The sequence below is a fragment of the Pristiophorus japonicus genome, chromosome 10 (genome assembly GCF_044704955.1).
Source record: "Pristiophorus japonicus isolate sPriJap1 chromosome 10, sPriJap1.hap1, whole genome shotgun sequence".
Classification (NCBI taxonomy): Eukaryota; Metazoa; Chordata; class Chondrichthyes; family Pristiophoridae; genus Pristiophorus; species Pristiophorus japonicus.
The window spans coordinates 146,279,077-146,294,410 of NC_091986.1; the positions used below are offsets into that span (position 1 = coordinate 146,279,077).

Sequence of the window (15,334 nt, forward strand, 5' to 3'; positions counted from 1 at the left end):
TGAGAAGATTGGGAAAATTTTAGAAACCAACAAAGAATGACTATAAAAATAATAAAGAGGAAGAAAATAGATTATGAGAGTAAACTAGCAAGAAATATAAAAACAGACATGAAGAGCTTCTACAAGTCTATAAAAAGGAAGAGAGTAGCTAAAGTAAACATTGGTCCCTGAGAGGATGAGACTGGGGAATTAATAATGGGAAACAAGGACATGGCAGAGACTTTGAACAAATAGTTTGTATCTGTCTTCATGGTAGAAGACATTAAAAGCATCCTAATAATAATAGATAATCAGGGGGCAAAAAGGAGGGAGGAAATTAAAGCAATCATTAACATTAGAGAAAAAGTACAAGGCAATGGGACTAAAGGTGGACAAATCCCCTGGACCTGATGGCCTGCATTTTTAAAAGAAGTGGCTGCAGAGATAGTGGATGCATCGGTTGTAATCTTCCAAAATTCCCTGGATTCGGGTAAGGTCCCACTGGATTGGAAAACTGCAAATGTAACACCCCTATTCAAGAAAGGAGGGAGACAGAAAGCAAGAAACTATAGACCAGTTAGCCTAACATCAGTCATTGGGAAAATGCTGAAATCCATTATTAAGCAAGTAATAGCAGGACATTTAGAAAATCTTAATACAATCAAGCAGAGTCAACATGGTTTTATGAAAGGGAAATCGTGTATGACAAATTTATTCGAGTTCTTTGAGGATGTAACTAGCAGGGTGAATAAAGGGGAACCAAGTAGATGTAGTGTATTTGGATTTCCAAAAGGCATTCTATAAGGTGCCACATAAAAAGTTACTACACAAGATAAGAGCTCATGGTGTTGGAGGTAATACATTAGCATGGATAAAGGATCGGCTAACGAACAGAAAACAGAGAGTCAGGATAAATGGGTCATTTTCAGGTTGACAAACTGTAAAAAGTGGGGTGCCACAGGGAGCAGTGCTGGGGCCTCAACTATTTACAATCTATATTAATGACTTGGATGAAGAGACCGAGTGTATTGTAGCCAAATTTGCTGACGATACGAAGAGAGGAGGGAAAGCAAGTTGTGAGGAGGACAAAGGCCCAGAACTTGGTGCACTCACTGTCCGCTGCCACCCGCTGCCGCTCACTGTCGCCGAGTTTTCTGGATGGTCTCCCCTCGGTGTCAGTTTCCTCTAGGCCTCCCGCCAGCGGCAGGGGGGGGGGGCGGGGTTGGTGTGGGGAGACCGCTGGGAACCGCCGGCTGGCATCCGCTAGCTTGCAAGATGCATGCATAAGTTTCCTCCCGCCTGCCAGATTGCTCTGGGTGGAAGTCGGCAGCAACAGGGGGAAGGACCATTGCATGGAGGCAGGTCTAACCTCAACGGTAAGTATGAAAAACTGCAAAAAAAGGTTAGTAAACTTCTTTTATTTTTATTTTTTTACAGCGATTCAGGTGGGTGGGGTCCCCTGAGGATTTTCCAGTGTTTTTTTTGTGTAAATTTTTATTACTCAATTCTCGGCGGCATTTTGGCGAGGATTGCATTTGCCGCCAAGATTGGGAGTTCCTGTCAGCTGACGCCCACATTCAGGGCGTAAGTCGTTTTTTTGCCGCCGGGCGGTCTTTGCAGGTCTTTTTGAGGAATCTCCAGGTATCTCAGCAGTCCTTTGGGCGGCACTTGGGTGGGCCTTAGCTTTGAGCAAGTTCGGGCCCAAAGAGTCTGTAAAGGTATATAGATAGGTTAAGTGAGTGGGCAAAAATTTGTCAGCTGGAGTATAATGTGGGAAAATATGAGGTTATCCACTTTGGTAGGAAGAATAGAAAATATGATTTAAATGGCGAGAGACTACAGAATGCTGTGGTACAGAGGGATCTGGGTATCCTCGTACATGAAACACAAAAAATTAGCATACAGGTACAGTAAGTAATTAAGAAGGCAAATAGAATGTTGGCTTTTATTGCAAGGGGATAGAGTATAAAAGTAGGGAAGTCTTGCTCCAACTGTGCAGGGTGTTGTTGAGACCACACTGAGAGTACTGCGTACAGTTTTGGTCTCCTTATTTAAGGAGGGATATACTTGCATTGGAGGCAGTTCAGAGAAGGTTCACTAGGTTGATTCTTGGGATATAGAGGAAAGGTTGAGCAGGTTGGGCCTATACTCATTGGAGTTTAGAAGAATGAGAGGTGATCTTATTGAAACATTTAAGATTCTGAGGGTCTTGACAGGGTAGATGCTGAGAGGGTGTTTCCCCTCGTGGGGGAACCTATAATTAGGGGGCATAGTTTCAGAATAAGGGGTCGCCCATTTAAGACAGAGATGAGGAGGAATTTATTTTCTCAGCAGGTTGTGAATCTTTGGAATTCTCTATCCCAGTGAGCTGTGGAAGCTGAGTCATTGAATATATTCACGGCTGAGATAGACAGATTCTTGAACTATAGGGAAGTCAAGGGTTATGGGGAACAGGCAGGAAAGTAGAGCTGAGGCCAAGATCAGGTTCTCATCTAAGGTCCAAGGTGAAACAGCATAAGCGGCACCCATGTTAATCTGATACATGATTTAAAGTGGAGATCAGATGCACAAACATACAAAGTATTGAGAGTGACCCCCAATGTAGTGAAAGTCACCTCCAAAGTAGTAGAAACCATCTCCAAAGTTGTAGAATACAGCTGCAAAGTGCTGAAAGCAAACTCTCAGAACAAGTGCTGTGAGCAATAGCCTTTCATTTAGGCAAGGAAGCGGTTGTGAGGTCTCAGTACTTATGGTATTTTTTCCTGACATTTCTTCAGCCCTATCAATTGCCGGTGTGCTCTCACCTTGCTTTCAATGGCAAGGTCCAGGAAGCCCGGGAAACCTGTGGACCCGCAGTGAAAGTTGCAAACCTTTGTTAAAAGAACTTGTTAACTACCTTTTAATTGCTTTCAATTGGTAACCCCGCCTCTTCCGTGGGGGTTTCTCACACGCTGAAAACGCGCTTCAGTGAAATGTGGAAGTGGGCAGGCTGGAGCCAGCTTCTTGACGTACTGTCACCTTCAGCGCATTTTACTACCCACCCACTTCCAAACCCACTCACCCTTCGATGTGACAATTTCCGCCCCCCCGCCCCCTGCACCCCCCGCCATTGCTTCACATTTCTTTACGCAGCGAGTGGTTATCATTTGGAATGTACTGCCTGAATGGGTGGTGGAAGCAGAGTCAATAGTGGCTTTCAAAAAGGAATTGGATAAGTACCAGAAGGAAAAAATGCAGGGCTATGAGGAAAGTTTGGGGGAGTGGGACTAGCTGAAGTGCTCTTGCAGAGAGCCGGCACAGGCTCGACAGGCCGAATGGTCTCCTACTGGGATGTAACGATTCTATGATTCTATGATTCTACACTGATGTGTACTTTTTTTGCTAAAATTATGTGAGAGCAAGCAAAAAAAAGAAACAAAAAGAAAAAGGGGGAAAATAACAGATGCACAGATAAAGTAACATGAAAAGATCACTTTATGTATGCAATTGAAACAGGATAAAAACTCAGTAAGATCAGTGAATGAAACAAATGAATCTTGCCTGAATATAAAAATTGGAACTCCTGGCTTACATTGTGCCTGAAACAAAAACAAGTAAATCAATAAATAGAACAGGTTTTCCTACATTACAACAGTGACTACACTTCAATTTTAAGTGTCAGCTGTGGCGCAGTTGGTAGTAACCTTGCTTCAGAGTCAGAAGGTTGTAAGATTCAAGTCCCACTCCAGAGACTTTTTTAGCACAAAAATCTAGGATGATACTCCAGTGCTACTGAGGGAGAGCTGCACTACCAGAGGTGCTGTCTTTTGGATGAGACATTAAACCAAGGTCTCGCCTGCTCTCTCAGGTGGACATAAAAGATCTCATGGCATTAGTTTGAAAAAGAGCAGGGGAGTTATCCCCAGTGTCTTGGCCAATATTTATCCCTCAATCAACACAACAAAACAGATTATCTGGTCATTATCACATAGCTGTTTGTGGGGGCTTGCTGTGTGCAAATTGGCTGCTGCGTTTCTTACATTACAGCAGTGACTACACTTCAAAAATGCTGGCAAGTGTTTGTGATGTCCGGTGGTCATGAAAGGTGCTATATAAATGCAAATCTTTCTTTCTTAATAGCTAGTGCTCCATTCCTTAAGTGATCCCTGGGAAAACTTTTGAATTCAGGATAAGTTTCGACACTGTGAATGTGTGCGAGAAATAGAAAGACCAAAAACTTCTGATCTATAGACTTGCAATCCTAAATATTGTTAATCAAACTATTTATTGATTTACTTGTTTTTGTTTCAGGCACAATGTAAGCCAGGAGTTCCAATTTTTATATTCAGGCAAGATTCATTTGTTTCATTCACTGATCTTACTGAGTTTTTATCCTGTTTCAATTGCATACATAAAGTGATCTTTTCATGTTACTTTATCTGTGCATCTGTTATTTTCCCCCTTTTTCTTTTTGTTTCTTTTTTTTGCTTGCTCTCACATAATTTTAGCAAAAAAAGTACACATCAGTGTAGAATCATAGAATCGTAGAATCGTTACATCCCAGTAGGAGACCATTCGGCCTGTCGAGCCTGTGCCGGCTCTCTGCAAGAGCACTTCAGCTAGTTCCACTCCCCCAAACTTTCCTCATAGCCCTGCATTTTTTCCTTCTGGTACTTATCGATTCATGGGTTCACATTTAAATCACTCCAAATAGCAGCTGTGTATCTTAGTTTTGCTCATGAAAACTGATGGTCCAGTGTACAATTACACCAACATCACAAGTAATAGTAAGGCAAAATACATACACTGTGGCAAAGAACTTAATTTATGTGTTTTATAAGGTTAAATTAAAAAATACAGTAAATTCTTACAGGGTTTGACAGGGTAGATGCAGGGAGGATGTTTCCTCTGGCTGAGGAGTCTAGAACCAGGGGTCACAGTCTCAGAATAAGCGATCGGCCATTTAGGACTGAGATGAGGAGAAATTTCTTCACTCAGAGGATGGTGAATCCTTGGAATTCTCTGCCCCAGAGGGCTGTGGAGGCTCAGATGTTGAGTATATTCAAGACAGAGATCGATAGATTTTTGGACATTAAGAGGATCAAGGGATATGGGGATAACGCGGGAAGGTGGAGTTGAGGCAGAAGATCAGCCATGATCTTATTGAATGGCGGAGCAGGCTCAAGGTGCTGAATGGTCTACTCCTGCTCCTAATTCATATGTTCTTATTTAGCGTTGAAAATGCACAGATTGCTCCATTTTATTTGTAAATGTCTAAATAGTGAAGGGTGTGCTAGTTGCAGGCACTCACCTCCCCCACAACTGTAGAATAGCAGCTCAATTTTTGTCTAAAGGGAATGGGGTGCCACAGAACCATTCTATCAGGGGGCCCCTGAGTCAGCTCTCACTCTGAAAGCATGGCCAAGAGTAGCTGGCAACACAGTTCAATGGAGAACAGCAGACAGCTAGCATTAAGCCTCAGGACTTGATATGAAGACAAAAGAAAGTGAGATACCTGTGTCGCAAAGAGTTTTTTTTTAAACCTTTTTTGAGGACTGTGCAGAACTAAAATGCATCAGCCACGTTTTTAAAACCACAGTACTGCCCTGAGATCTAGAGCGGAACTTTCAGCTTTGGTGGGGGCTCAAGGCGGGCAGTAGTAGATCAGCTCTCGTTATACACCTCACCTGATTTCCCTTTCCATTGACTCCATGTGTTGAGTATACCAGAGGTCAGCCCATTACCACCAGTGAATGCCCCTGCTGAAGTTCAACTTCTCATTCACAGAGGCCCCAACACATTCTTCTCTGAGCCAGAAACAGAAAATGCTGCAAGTACACAACAGGTCTCTCTCCATCTGTAAAGAGAAAAGAAAGTGAACGTGCGAGTGTGTAATCATTTATCAACACTGCTCTGACAAAGGGTGACACCTGAAATTTTAACCTGCCTTTTCTTTTTACAGGTGCTGATAGACTTGTGTATTTCCAACATGTTCTGGATTTGTTTCAGATTTTTAATATTTGTAGTTTTTTCCTATTCTGTGTTGAGGTGTCCCCATCCTTGCCACGTGTAATTTCAAGGATTATTTCAATACGATGTACACGAGACAACAGAAGTTTATGCAGTATATGCAGGCTAACAACACACAATAAATAGTTGTTGTCTTACATATATCAAATACAGAAACATTTAAGACACATACAGTGAATACCATGCCCAGAGCTATGACTGAAGCTATCAAGAACTCAAAAAAATCATTTAGTTATGTATCATTCGTAACATCTCATTACAGCAACTCTTGCTTAATAACTGCATACATGTTTAACACATGAAAAGAGATCGCCATCCCAAACCACAACTCCACAATTAAAGGGCAAGAATATAAGGAATTATGGACTAAGTAAAGTACAACTGTCATCAAGCCTATGCCTTCTAATGAACTACACACAATCATAGTTCCATAGATTCAACCCAACTCTGGGACAAGGTGAATACTGAGCAAAACTTCCAAGAAATGAGAAAAGCTCCATGATATTTCTCTCTAATCCTTGAAAATTACTAAGCAAATATTCAAGGCAATGAGGGCCAATGCTGCTCTCCCAGAAGGAAGCAGCAATGCACAGAGAACGCATCGCAGTAAATTGCTGACATGCAGCCTGTAATTTTCCATCCATCATCAGCAGATAGAAAATCACAGGCAGCACACCCATGATTCCCAGAGATGTACTACCTGTGAAAGCCGCTCCCACTGGGATGCTGGATCTAAATCGCTCGCCCAGGTCAACATTTATCCCTTAGCCAACATCACTAAAGAAAACAGATTAGCTGGTTATTATCCCATTGCTGTTTGTGGAACCTTGCTGTGTGCAGATGGGCTGCATATTTTCTGTCTTCCTCCTGTGAAGTACTTCAGAAGTACTTCATTGGCTGTAAAGCACTTTGGAGGTCCTGAGGTTGTGAAAGGTGCTACAGAAACGGAAGTCCTTTCTTCATAGTGAAAAAGCAATAAACAAATAAACCATTTAATAGAAGCAGAATGTTGGACTTACAAGGTCCAACCCTAAGTACATACATGGATATATATATATATATATATACACACACACACATTCACACGGTGATATACAGGCACGCACACAAACAGACTCACATATGGATATAGTAGCAATAGCGGAAGGTAGATAGGCAAATATTGGGCTAAATAGCCGTCACGTGAAAACTCACGTTAAATTATTTCCTGGGGATCCAACTGTATTATGCGTGTACTGGAAACGGGAGAAGGAATCGGTCTTAAAGCGATCATTGATTCCAGGGTGGGAATGGTCCCTTGCCGCTTAATAAAGCCTGCGATCATCTCTGGTCAATAGGGCTGAGTGAGAGTGCCGGAGATAGATAGCGCATGTCTCATCTCCCCTGCCAGCCACTAGACGCTCCCACACCACCATCTTGCATGTGCACCGATCCCAGCGCCACAAGATTCAGCTGGACACATTCGCTCTGACTGTGGAGACTGCGGAAAAAATGCCCAGGGTGGATTGTTAGAAGAGAGCGCTGTGCCCCCGTGTCTTGCCATCCTCGATGTCTCTCAATCACATCTAACAGAAGAAGATGAGGCGGATCGGCAGGCAAATTGTCTTGCTTTGCTCTGGCTTTTTGGGGCTTGCTCTAGGAGCCTTTCCCACCAGTGTACAAATAGGTAAGACAATTGATCTGATTCATTTTCGTTTCCTTTTTTAAAAAAAGTATTTCTCGCACATTGCGAATATGTGTAACGTTCTGCCAAAGCGCCCCTGTATCCTCGGCTGGTGCATTTAAAATACAATAGCCAGGATCTTTTTTTTTGCTCAAGAATTTGCGATTATGCATAAATATGTATATATTTGGAAAAGCATAAGTTAGTTATTTGGCAAAGGTTGAGGTGTGGAACATTTTGGCCCTTTGTAGTGTTGTTTGGAGGGAGTAGTTCTTGGCGTTTTATTATGTGTTGAAACACTGCAGCAGTTGTGCTGGCGAGGAGCTTGTTAATGGGATGCTGCTGGCTCATTCGTACTGCCGCTGCTGCTGTAGTAAAAAGTTGATCTTCTATGTGTATATTTTGCTTTTATTTCGTTCGCATTATATGCTGTAGTATGAAGAAATTACATTTTAAAATCAGTGTAGCATTGCATCAGAGCCCAGTCAGCGATTACTAATGAGATGTAATACCTGATGCTGCTATATATATTTATGGCCATCATAATAAGATTGGCTTAGGGCGAAAAGTTGGCATTATATGTATGTTTTCCCCTGTATTCGGGCAAGTTGTGGAGAAAGGCAATTCGTACATTGAATGTAATACGAGTTATCCCGCACTTGCTGCAAAGTTAGTTATTATGTCGGTGCCGCTTTTTTTCTGCTGTTTTTTTTTTAAAGCGGCAATAGATATAACTGGTCTTTACCAATATGTGCAACATTGCATCGAATGCCATTTACCAAGGCCGTGTTAATAAGATGCTTCGGATGCTGCCTCCACTGCGAAATGACCCGTGTTGAAAAGTTGATATTTCATGTGTGACTGGTCTTTTTTTTGTCGTGGCGATGTTCATTTTTAAGTGTGATTTGAATTTCTTAATGGTTGTGGAAGTTTTCTATCCATTAGGATAATGCTTTTTTTTTAACCCGAGCTGTGAGCTAGTAATCGATGTGTCCATTCTGCCTTCATTGCACGAAGAGGCAGGGCGAAATGCTGACGTTATTTGATCTGTAAACATTTTGGTACGGGGGGGGGGGGGGCCGGGGAGTGATGATTTTGTTAGTTTCGGATACTTTTTAGACATAGAGTTCTTACACATCATAACATTGCATCAGTTATATTACTACAAGTTAGTGTTGAAATATTGCTATTCAGATACGCCTTCTACTGCACAGTAATTCATTTTAAAAGTGGATCACTTGCTCTTCCCGTTTTGATTGGATGGAGTCCTCATCGTAGGGTTTAGTGGGATGATAATGCCTTCAAAGCTTACAAGTTTACACGAGGAACTGCAGCCATGCCCCCCCCCCCCCCCCATCTCAACACAATGTTGCTCACTGAAAAGGCTCTACTATTTTTACCTGAATTCTATGTGGCTTGTTATTTTAGTAACAGTATGCTGGGTTCCCAATGCATTAGTACATTGGATCAGTTTTGGTACCACAGAGATTGCTAATGGAATGCTATTAGCTGATTGTACCTCCATTGCTTTTTTCCTTCTTGTTGCAGGCGGGCTGTTCATGAGATATTCTGATCAGGAATACAGTGCATTTCGTTTTGCAATTTATCTTCACAATACTAACCCCAATACGACTGAAGCACCTTTCAATTTGGTTCCTCATGTGGACAACATTGAAACAGCCAACAGTTTTGCTGTAACAAATGCCTGTAAGTAGAAAACGCTTTGCTTGAGTCGTTTATCGAAAAGAATTGATTGACACAGGACAGGAAAACTCAAGACTGCGGCGAGTGGCCTTTTTAAAATGTACTGAAGCTTTTCTGTTGTGAGCACGTGATTGAAAAGAGTAATTAATAGTTGCCGTCCCCAAAACAATCTTTCGACCAGATGCCACTAAATGCTTTTTTATGTACGGATATAGCTTGGGGGTTGCAGAATGTCAAGAAGCCTTTTTTTCTAACGCAGTATAATTTATTTTTGCTTTTGCAGACGAAAAACAGTTTGGCTGAATCATTACATTTTTATGATGCTATCACGGTTTTTAGCCGTTACAAGGAAAATGAATACAGGCATTTCCCCATAATTTGCCCTCTAAATGCTCTGTTATCAGCAAATAGTTTTTATCGTTAAAATAAAGTGGTTTTTACTCCTATTTGAGGTTAAAATAGGAACATCTATTTAGATTAATAAATAATTAAATGATCTTACGTTGGTAGTTGGATTTAAAAACGTCAGTCAAAGACCATTCTGCTTCCAATGTCAGAGATAGGCTCCCTCCCTCCATTGGTTTGTCCACACATCCTCACCCAGGTATCATGATGACTTGTATTATTTTTGATCGTACATGGACTTGAATTAATATCCCGAATACAGTCACATAAAGCAAGATGGCCAAGGCAGAACTGTTGGAGCATCACATAAAACAGCAAGATCTCCTCGGCAGATTATCAACAAATTTAAATGATTTGCTAAATTTCTGTTTCATTCATTTTGTCATAATGATTGATTTTCTGTCTCAGTTATGATTATTGTAAAGACAAAAATGTAGCAGCGAGACACCCATGAATATTTTAACAATAATGTGTGGTAGTCTACCCAAAGTCAATTGATGTCCAACAGCAGTGGTAGTAAAATAAAAGGAAAAGCTATTTCCATTTAGGCATTAAAATGTATATTGTACCAGATTTTAATTACATTGCAACCTTGATGGTCCGTGTGCTGTCTTTCACTCATTTTAATAAGTATTACATTTTAAAAATAACAATAACTTGCATTTGTATAGTGCTTTCAACATAGAAAAAACATCCAAAGGCACTTCACAAGATGTGAGGGAAATGATGGACGCTGAGCCAAAGAAGGAGAAGGCTTAGTCAGAGGTGACTTTTGAGGAAGGTCTTGAAGGAGGAGAGGAAAGTAAAGCGATGGAGACTATTAGAAAAGGAATTCCAGAACATGGGGCCTGGGCAGCTGAAGGCAAAACCACCAATGGTAGAGAAAAAGGAGGGAAGATGCACAAGAGGCCGGAGTCAGATGAACAGAGAGATCTGGAGGGTGGGCAGGTTGGGTTTCAGCACCACATACAGTTACAGAGATAGGGAAGGACAAAGCTATGAAAGAATTTAAACATGAGAAAATTTGTGGCATAGGGGGACTGGGAGTCCATATCGGTCATGCAGGGCAAAGGCAAAGGGTGAGCAGGTCTTGATGTGACATTGGATATGAGCACTATAGTTTTGGATGAGGTGTAGTTTACTGAAAGTGGAGGCCGAGAGGCTGGTCAGGAAAGCATTCGAATTACCAAGTCTGGAAGTGACAAAGGCATTGATGGGAGTTTTAGCTGCAGATGGGCGGAGGGGAGGGCTGCCAATATTATAGAGGTGGACGTAGGTGGTCTCGGTGATGAATAGGATGAGAGTTTTGAAGCTCAGGTTGGGGTTAACTATGATGTTGAGGTTGTGAACAGTCTTGTTCAGCCTGACGCAGTTGTCAGGGAGGGGGAAATCGAGTCAGTGGCAAGCGTACAGAGTTTGCAGCAGTGGCCAAAATCAGTGGCTTTAGTCTCCTAGAGGTAGGAAGAAATTGTGGCTTATCCAAGACTGGATGTTAAAGAAGTAGTCTGACAGCACAGAAGCAGTGGATGGGTCAACAGAGGTGTTGGAAAGGCACAGTTGGGTATCACAAGCATACATATGGAACTGTTTGCAGAAGATGTTACAAAGGGACAGCACATGGCTGAGGAAAATGAGGGGGCCAAGGATGGATTCAGTGTGGAACTCCTGAAGTGTCAATGGAGGAATAGGGAAAAAAGCCCTTACTGAAGATGCTCTATCAACAATTAAATAGGTAACAATGGAACCAAGCAAGTGTAGTCCCACCAACCTGGGCAACAGAGAGAGAGAGCTGTTAGAGGAGGATGAAGTGGTTGACTGTGTCCAAGACTGCAGAGAGAAGAAGGAGGAATAATGCATCTTGGTCAAAATCACAGAGCATTGTCAATTTCTGTGATATTTGGTATAACCTGTTGGGCATTTTGAGATGAATTAATTAAGTTTGTAAAATGAAGAGTTATATAGAATAGCATTTTTGCAACAGGAGCTCTGATAATAAATGATCTAATATGCACTGTAATGTCACATTTTGAGGTGGTTGCTAGTAATGGTGCTGCAAAATGCAGCAGTAAAAATGACAGGAAAAAAGTGTTAGAAATCTCTTTGTGCTGTTGAGAAGAGAAACACAGCCATATGTCTGTAAAGTGGAATTCAGATTAAATAATATTTTTAATGCCCCAATTTTGATGGGTTTGGACAGGTTAGATGCAGGAAGAATGTTCCCGCTGTTGGGGAAGTCCAGAACCAGGGGTCACAGTCTAAGGATAAGGGGTAAGTCATTTAGGACCGAGATGAGGAGAAACTTCTTCACTCAGAAAATTGTGAACCTGTGGAATTCTCTACCACAGAAAGTTGTTGAGGCCAGTTCGTTAGATATATTCAAAAGGGAGTTAGATGTGGCCCTTACGGCTAAAGGGATCAAGGGGTATGGAGAGAAAGCAGGAATGGGGTACTAAAGTTGCAAAAATGATCAGCCATGATCATATTGAATGGTGGGGCAGGCTCGAAGGGCCGAATAGCCTACTCCTGCACCTATTTTCTATGTTTCTATGTTTCATGTCTCCATAAGCATCTGAACCATGCACACACTAGAGGATCACAGCTTTGGTCCATGATTTGTGCTGAGTTGGCTGATCTCAGCTGGGACAATGTATTGAAATCTGCAGTTGGCCTCAGCACCCCAAATTCAGGAGAAGAAAATCAGCCAGAGCTCCTGCTCCTGTAGAAACTCTTGGCAGAAGCACATGTGCATGGATATCAGTGAGGACATATTTGGGCTTGTTGGTGATGCTCCTCACAGTTGAGCAGCCTGCAATAATCACTAAGGCTCAGACATGAACAATGGCCATGTGGGCAAGGTACTGGAGAGTGATCAATGCCTGTGGAACTGAACTCAGCAAAGAATCACGGCCTTCAGGTGAGGAGATAACATTGGTAAGAAAAAATGAAATCAAATAAAAAATATCCTCTGCTTTCAGTTTCACTGACTATCCATTTATGAAAGATTGAACAATTCAGAACCAATATCACTTGAGCTATGAAAATAAAGGGTCTTCTCAGACTGGCCTGTCAATATACCTTCAAATTCACCCTTAACTAGAATGCAGATTCATTCATATCGTCCTCCAACAAAAGGGTCAGGTGTTGTAAGGAGAGATGAGAAAACACACAAACATACATAGAAACATTGTAATGCAAGTGCACCACTGAGAAGCATCTCTTAACAAGCCCATAATAGTCACATAAACTGTTGGTAGTTATGATAGAAGAACTTCCAAGGGGTATCTACTTAGAAGATATTAGCCATTAGCTGGGGCTGGGATTCTTGTTTGTCAGTTTAAACAATCAAATAAATAAGTATTTAAAGCTGATTCAGTGGTATTTGGGATGCTGTCTCTCAGTCCTTTTAGTAACTCCCTAAAAAGCAGCTTTAGGAGTTCTCAACCACTTGGGCAGACATTTAGATACATTTAATTAGATCTTAATTGGTCCAATAGCGGTCTTGTATTTGACATCTTGATGGAGTAATAATGGTCATTTCCTTTCCTTCAGTGCATGAATCCAATTAGCCTCTGATGAAATTGAAAATGATCTACTTACCTTGATTTGTATTTTACAATGTTTCCGAACCCATCCCTGTAGAAAACTTGCATCTGGATGTTAGCAAAGATATACAACACAAGTGTGCAAGTTCAGACAGAATTATTTCTTATTCTGTGCATATGCATTGTAATGAACAACAAATATAAAGACAGGACAGATATATAAACACATTGAGACACAAAGCTACAGAAACCAACTGGCAAACATGAAACTCTTTTGAGTTTATCTGTAAAATAAAAAAACATTAAACTGTGCCACCCGCCCTGGATGACACAGCAGACATTTACAAGGCCCTTTTTTTTTCCTTTTTTGTGTTTTTTTTTTGTGTTTTTCTTTTTTTGGGGGTTTTTTTTTGGGGGCGCTAAAATCACATTTTTCCAAGTGCCCCCTATAAAAGGGGAGGGGGACACTAAAAGCACCGGCAATTAAAACAAATTAAAACTTTAAAACGTAAAATCAAATTAAAATTTGGTTGCCGGGCGTGATGATGCACTCCAGTCCCTCCGGTGCCCACCTCTCGCGGAAGGCCGCGAGCGTACCGGTGGACACCGCGTGCTCCATCTCCAAGGACACCCTGGACCGGATGTAAGAGCGGAAGAGAGGCAGGCAGTCAGGTTGAACGACCCCCTCGACCGCCCGCTGCCTGGACCAGCTGATGGCACCCTTGGCCGTGCCCAGGAGCAGTCCTACGAGTAGGCCTTCGGACCTACCCGCTCCCCTCCGCACAGGGTGCCCAAAGATCAGGAGAGTGGGACTGAAGTGCAGCCAGAATTTCAGGAGCAGCCCCTTCATATAATGGAACAGGGGCTGCAACCTCGTGCATTCAATAAAAACATGGAACACGGACTCCTCCAGACCGCAGAAATTGCAGGCGGCCTGAGAGTCCGTGAACCGGCTTAAAAATTTATTGCACGGCACTGCTCCGTGCACCACCCTCCAGGCCAAGTCCCCGACAAATAGTGGGAGGACCCCTGCGTAGAGTGCCCTCCATCGGGGACCCCCGCCTCCTCCGGACGGCAGGATGGTACGCCATGGCGTGTCCGGACGGCAGGCGAGGATGGCAAAGTTGAGAGTGTGCAGGAGCAGCCCATACAGGAAACCCCTCCGCGCGGAACTGAAGGGCACGGAGGGGATTTCCCCGAGGCGGCTCAAGTTGTGAGGCGCCGGCCCCCGAGGGAGGTTCCGGGGTTTGGCGCCAATGAGGAATTCCGTCCGGACGGGGGTCAGTTCGGACGGGATCTCCCCACGTGCTTGAGCCTCCTCGATGCACCTAATGGAGTCAGGGCCCAGAACTGGCAAACATGAATACAGAGACCAGCTTGTGCACATAAAACAATTGCAAATGGGAGAGACTTATGCAAGATAGACAGTGAACACATAATTGCATATAAGCAAACACACATCTGTTTAGCCTCTGCCCTCTAATCCAGTGTTGCTGAGAAGCTGCAGGTATGGCTAAGCAAAACAATCTTAGCCACGTGCACTCATTTTAGTAGAAAATGCCTTGCATACACTTACACAATATAGGTAAATGTACTTCACATGTGTATAGTTACTTAACAAATATCTACACCAATCAGTAACCAAGGAAGTAAAGCACGTACAACAATCAAAAAACACTCATACACTCTGCTTTTTGCCATACCATTTTACCAATAAATGCACAAAAAGATTAAAGTGCATATCAATACACTACGAATATTAGTACTGAGATAACATGGTGTCTATTTCTCATTCTTTATTTACTAATCAGCAATTAAGCACATCTAGATTCCCAATTAGCCACATGTGGTTGGTGTCTCCCAAAGAAAAGAAAAAAAACACAAACCCCCCCCAAATAAACACAAAAAAAGGGCCTTGAAAATGTTTGGTGTGTCCCTCAGATCGGGGGGCACAATTTAATGTTTAGTTTCCTCCCTAAAGAGTTGTGGTTGGTGTCTAATGTATTGGACAACATTGCTCTAATCTTCAAAT

At 42.3% G+C, this 15,334-nt stretch overlaps 1 protein-coding gene across 5 annotated transcripts in view; it reads left to right on the plus strand.

Annotated features, from left to right (window-relative positions):
* Positions 1-7,566: 7,566 nt before the first annotated feature.
* LOC139274818 (glutamate receptor 4) overlaps positions 7,567-15,334 on the plus strand; it is a 255,245-nt gene continuing 247,477 nt past the window's right edge. For all 5 annotated transcript variants that reach the window (XM_070891511.1, XM_070891512.1, XM_070891513.1 and 2 more), the window contains exons 1-2: positions 7,567-7,654; positions 9,200-9,358. In XM_070891511.1, coding sequence (XP_070747612.1) covers positions 7,567-7,654; positions 9,200-9,358 — 247 coding nt within the window. The remainder of the gene's footprint in view (positions 7,655-9,199; positions 9,359-15,334) is intronic.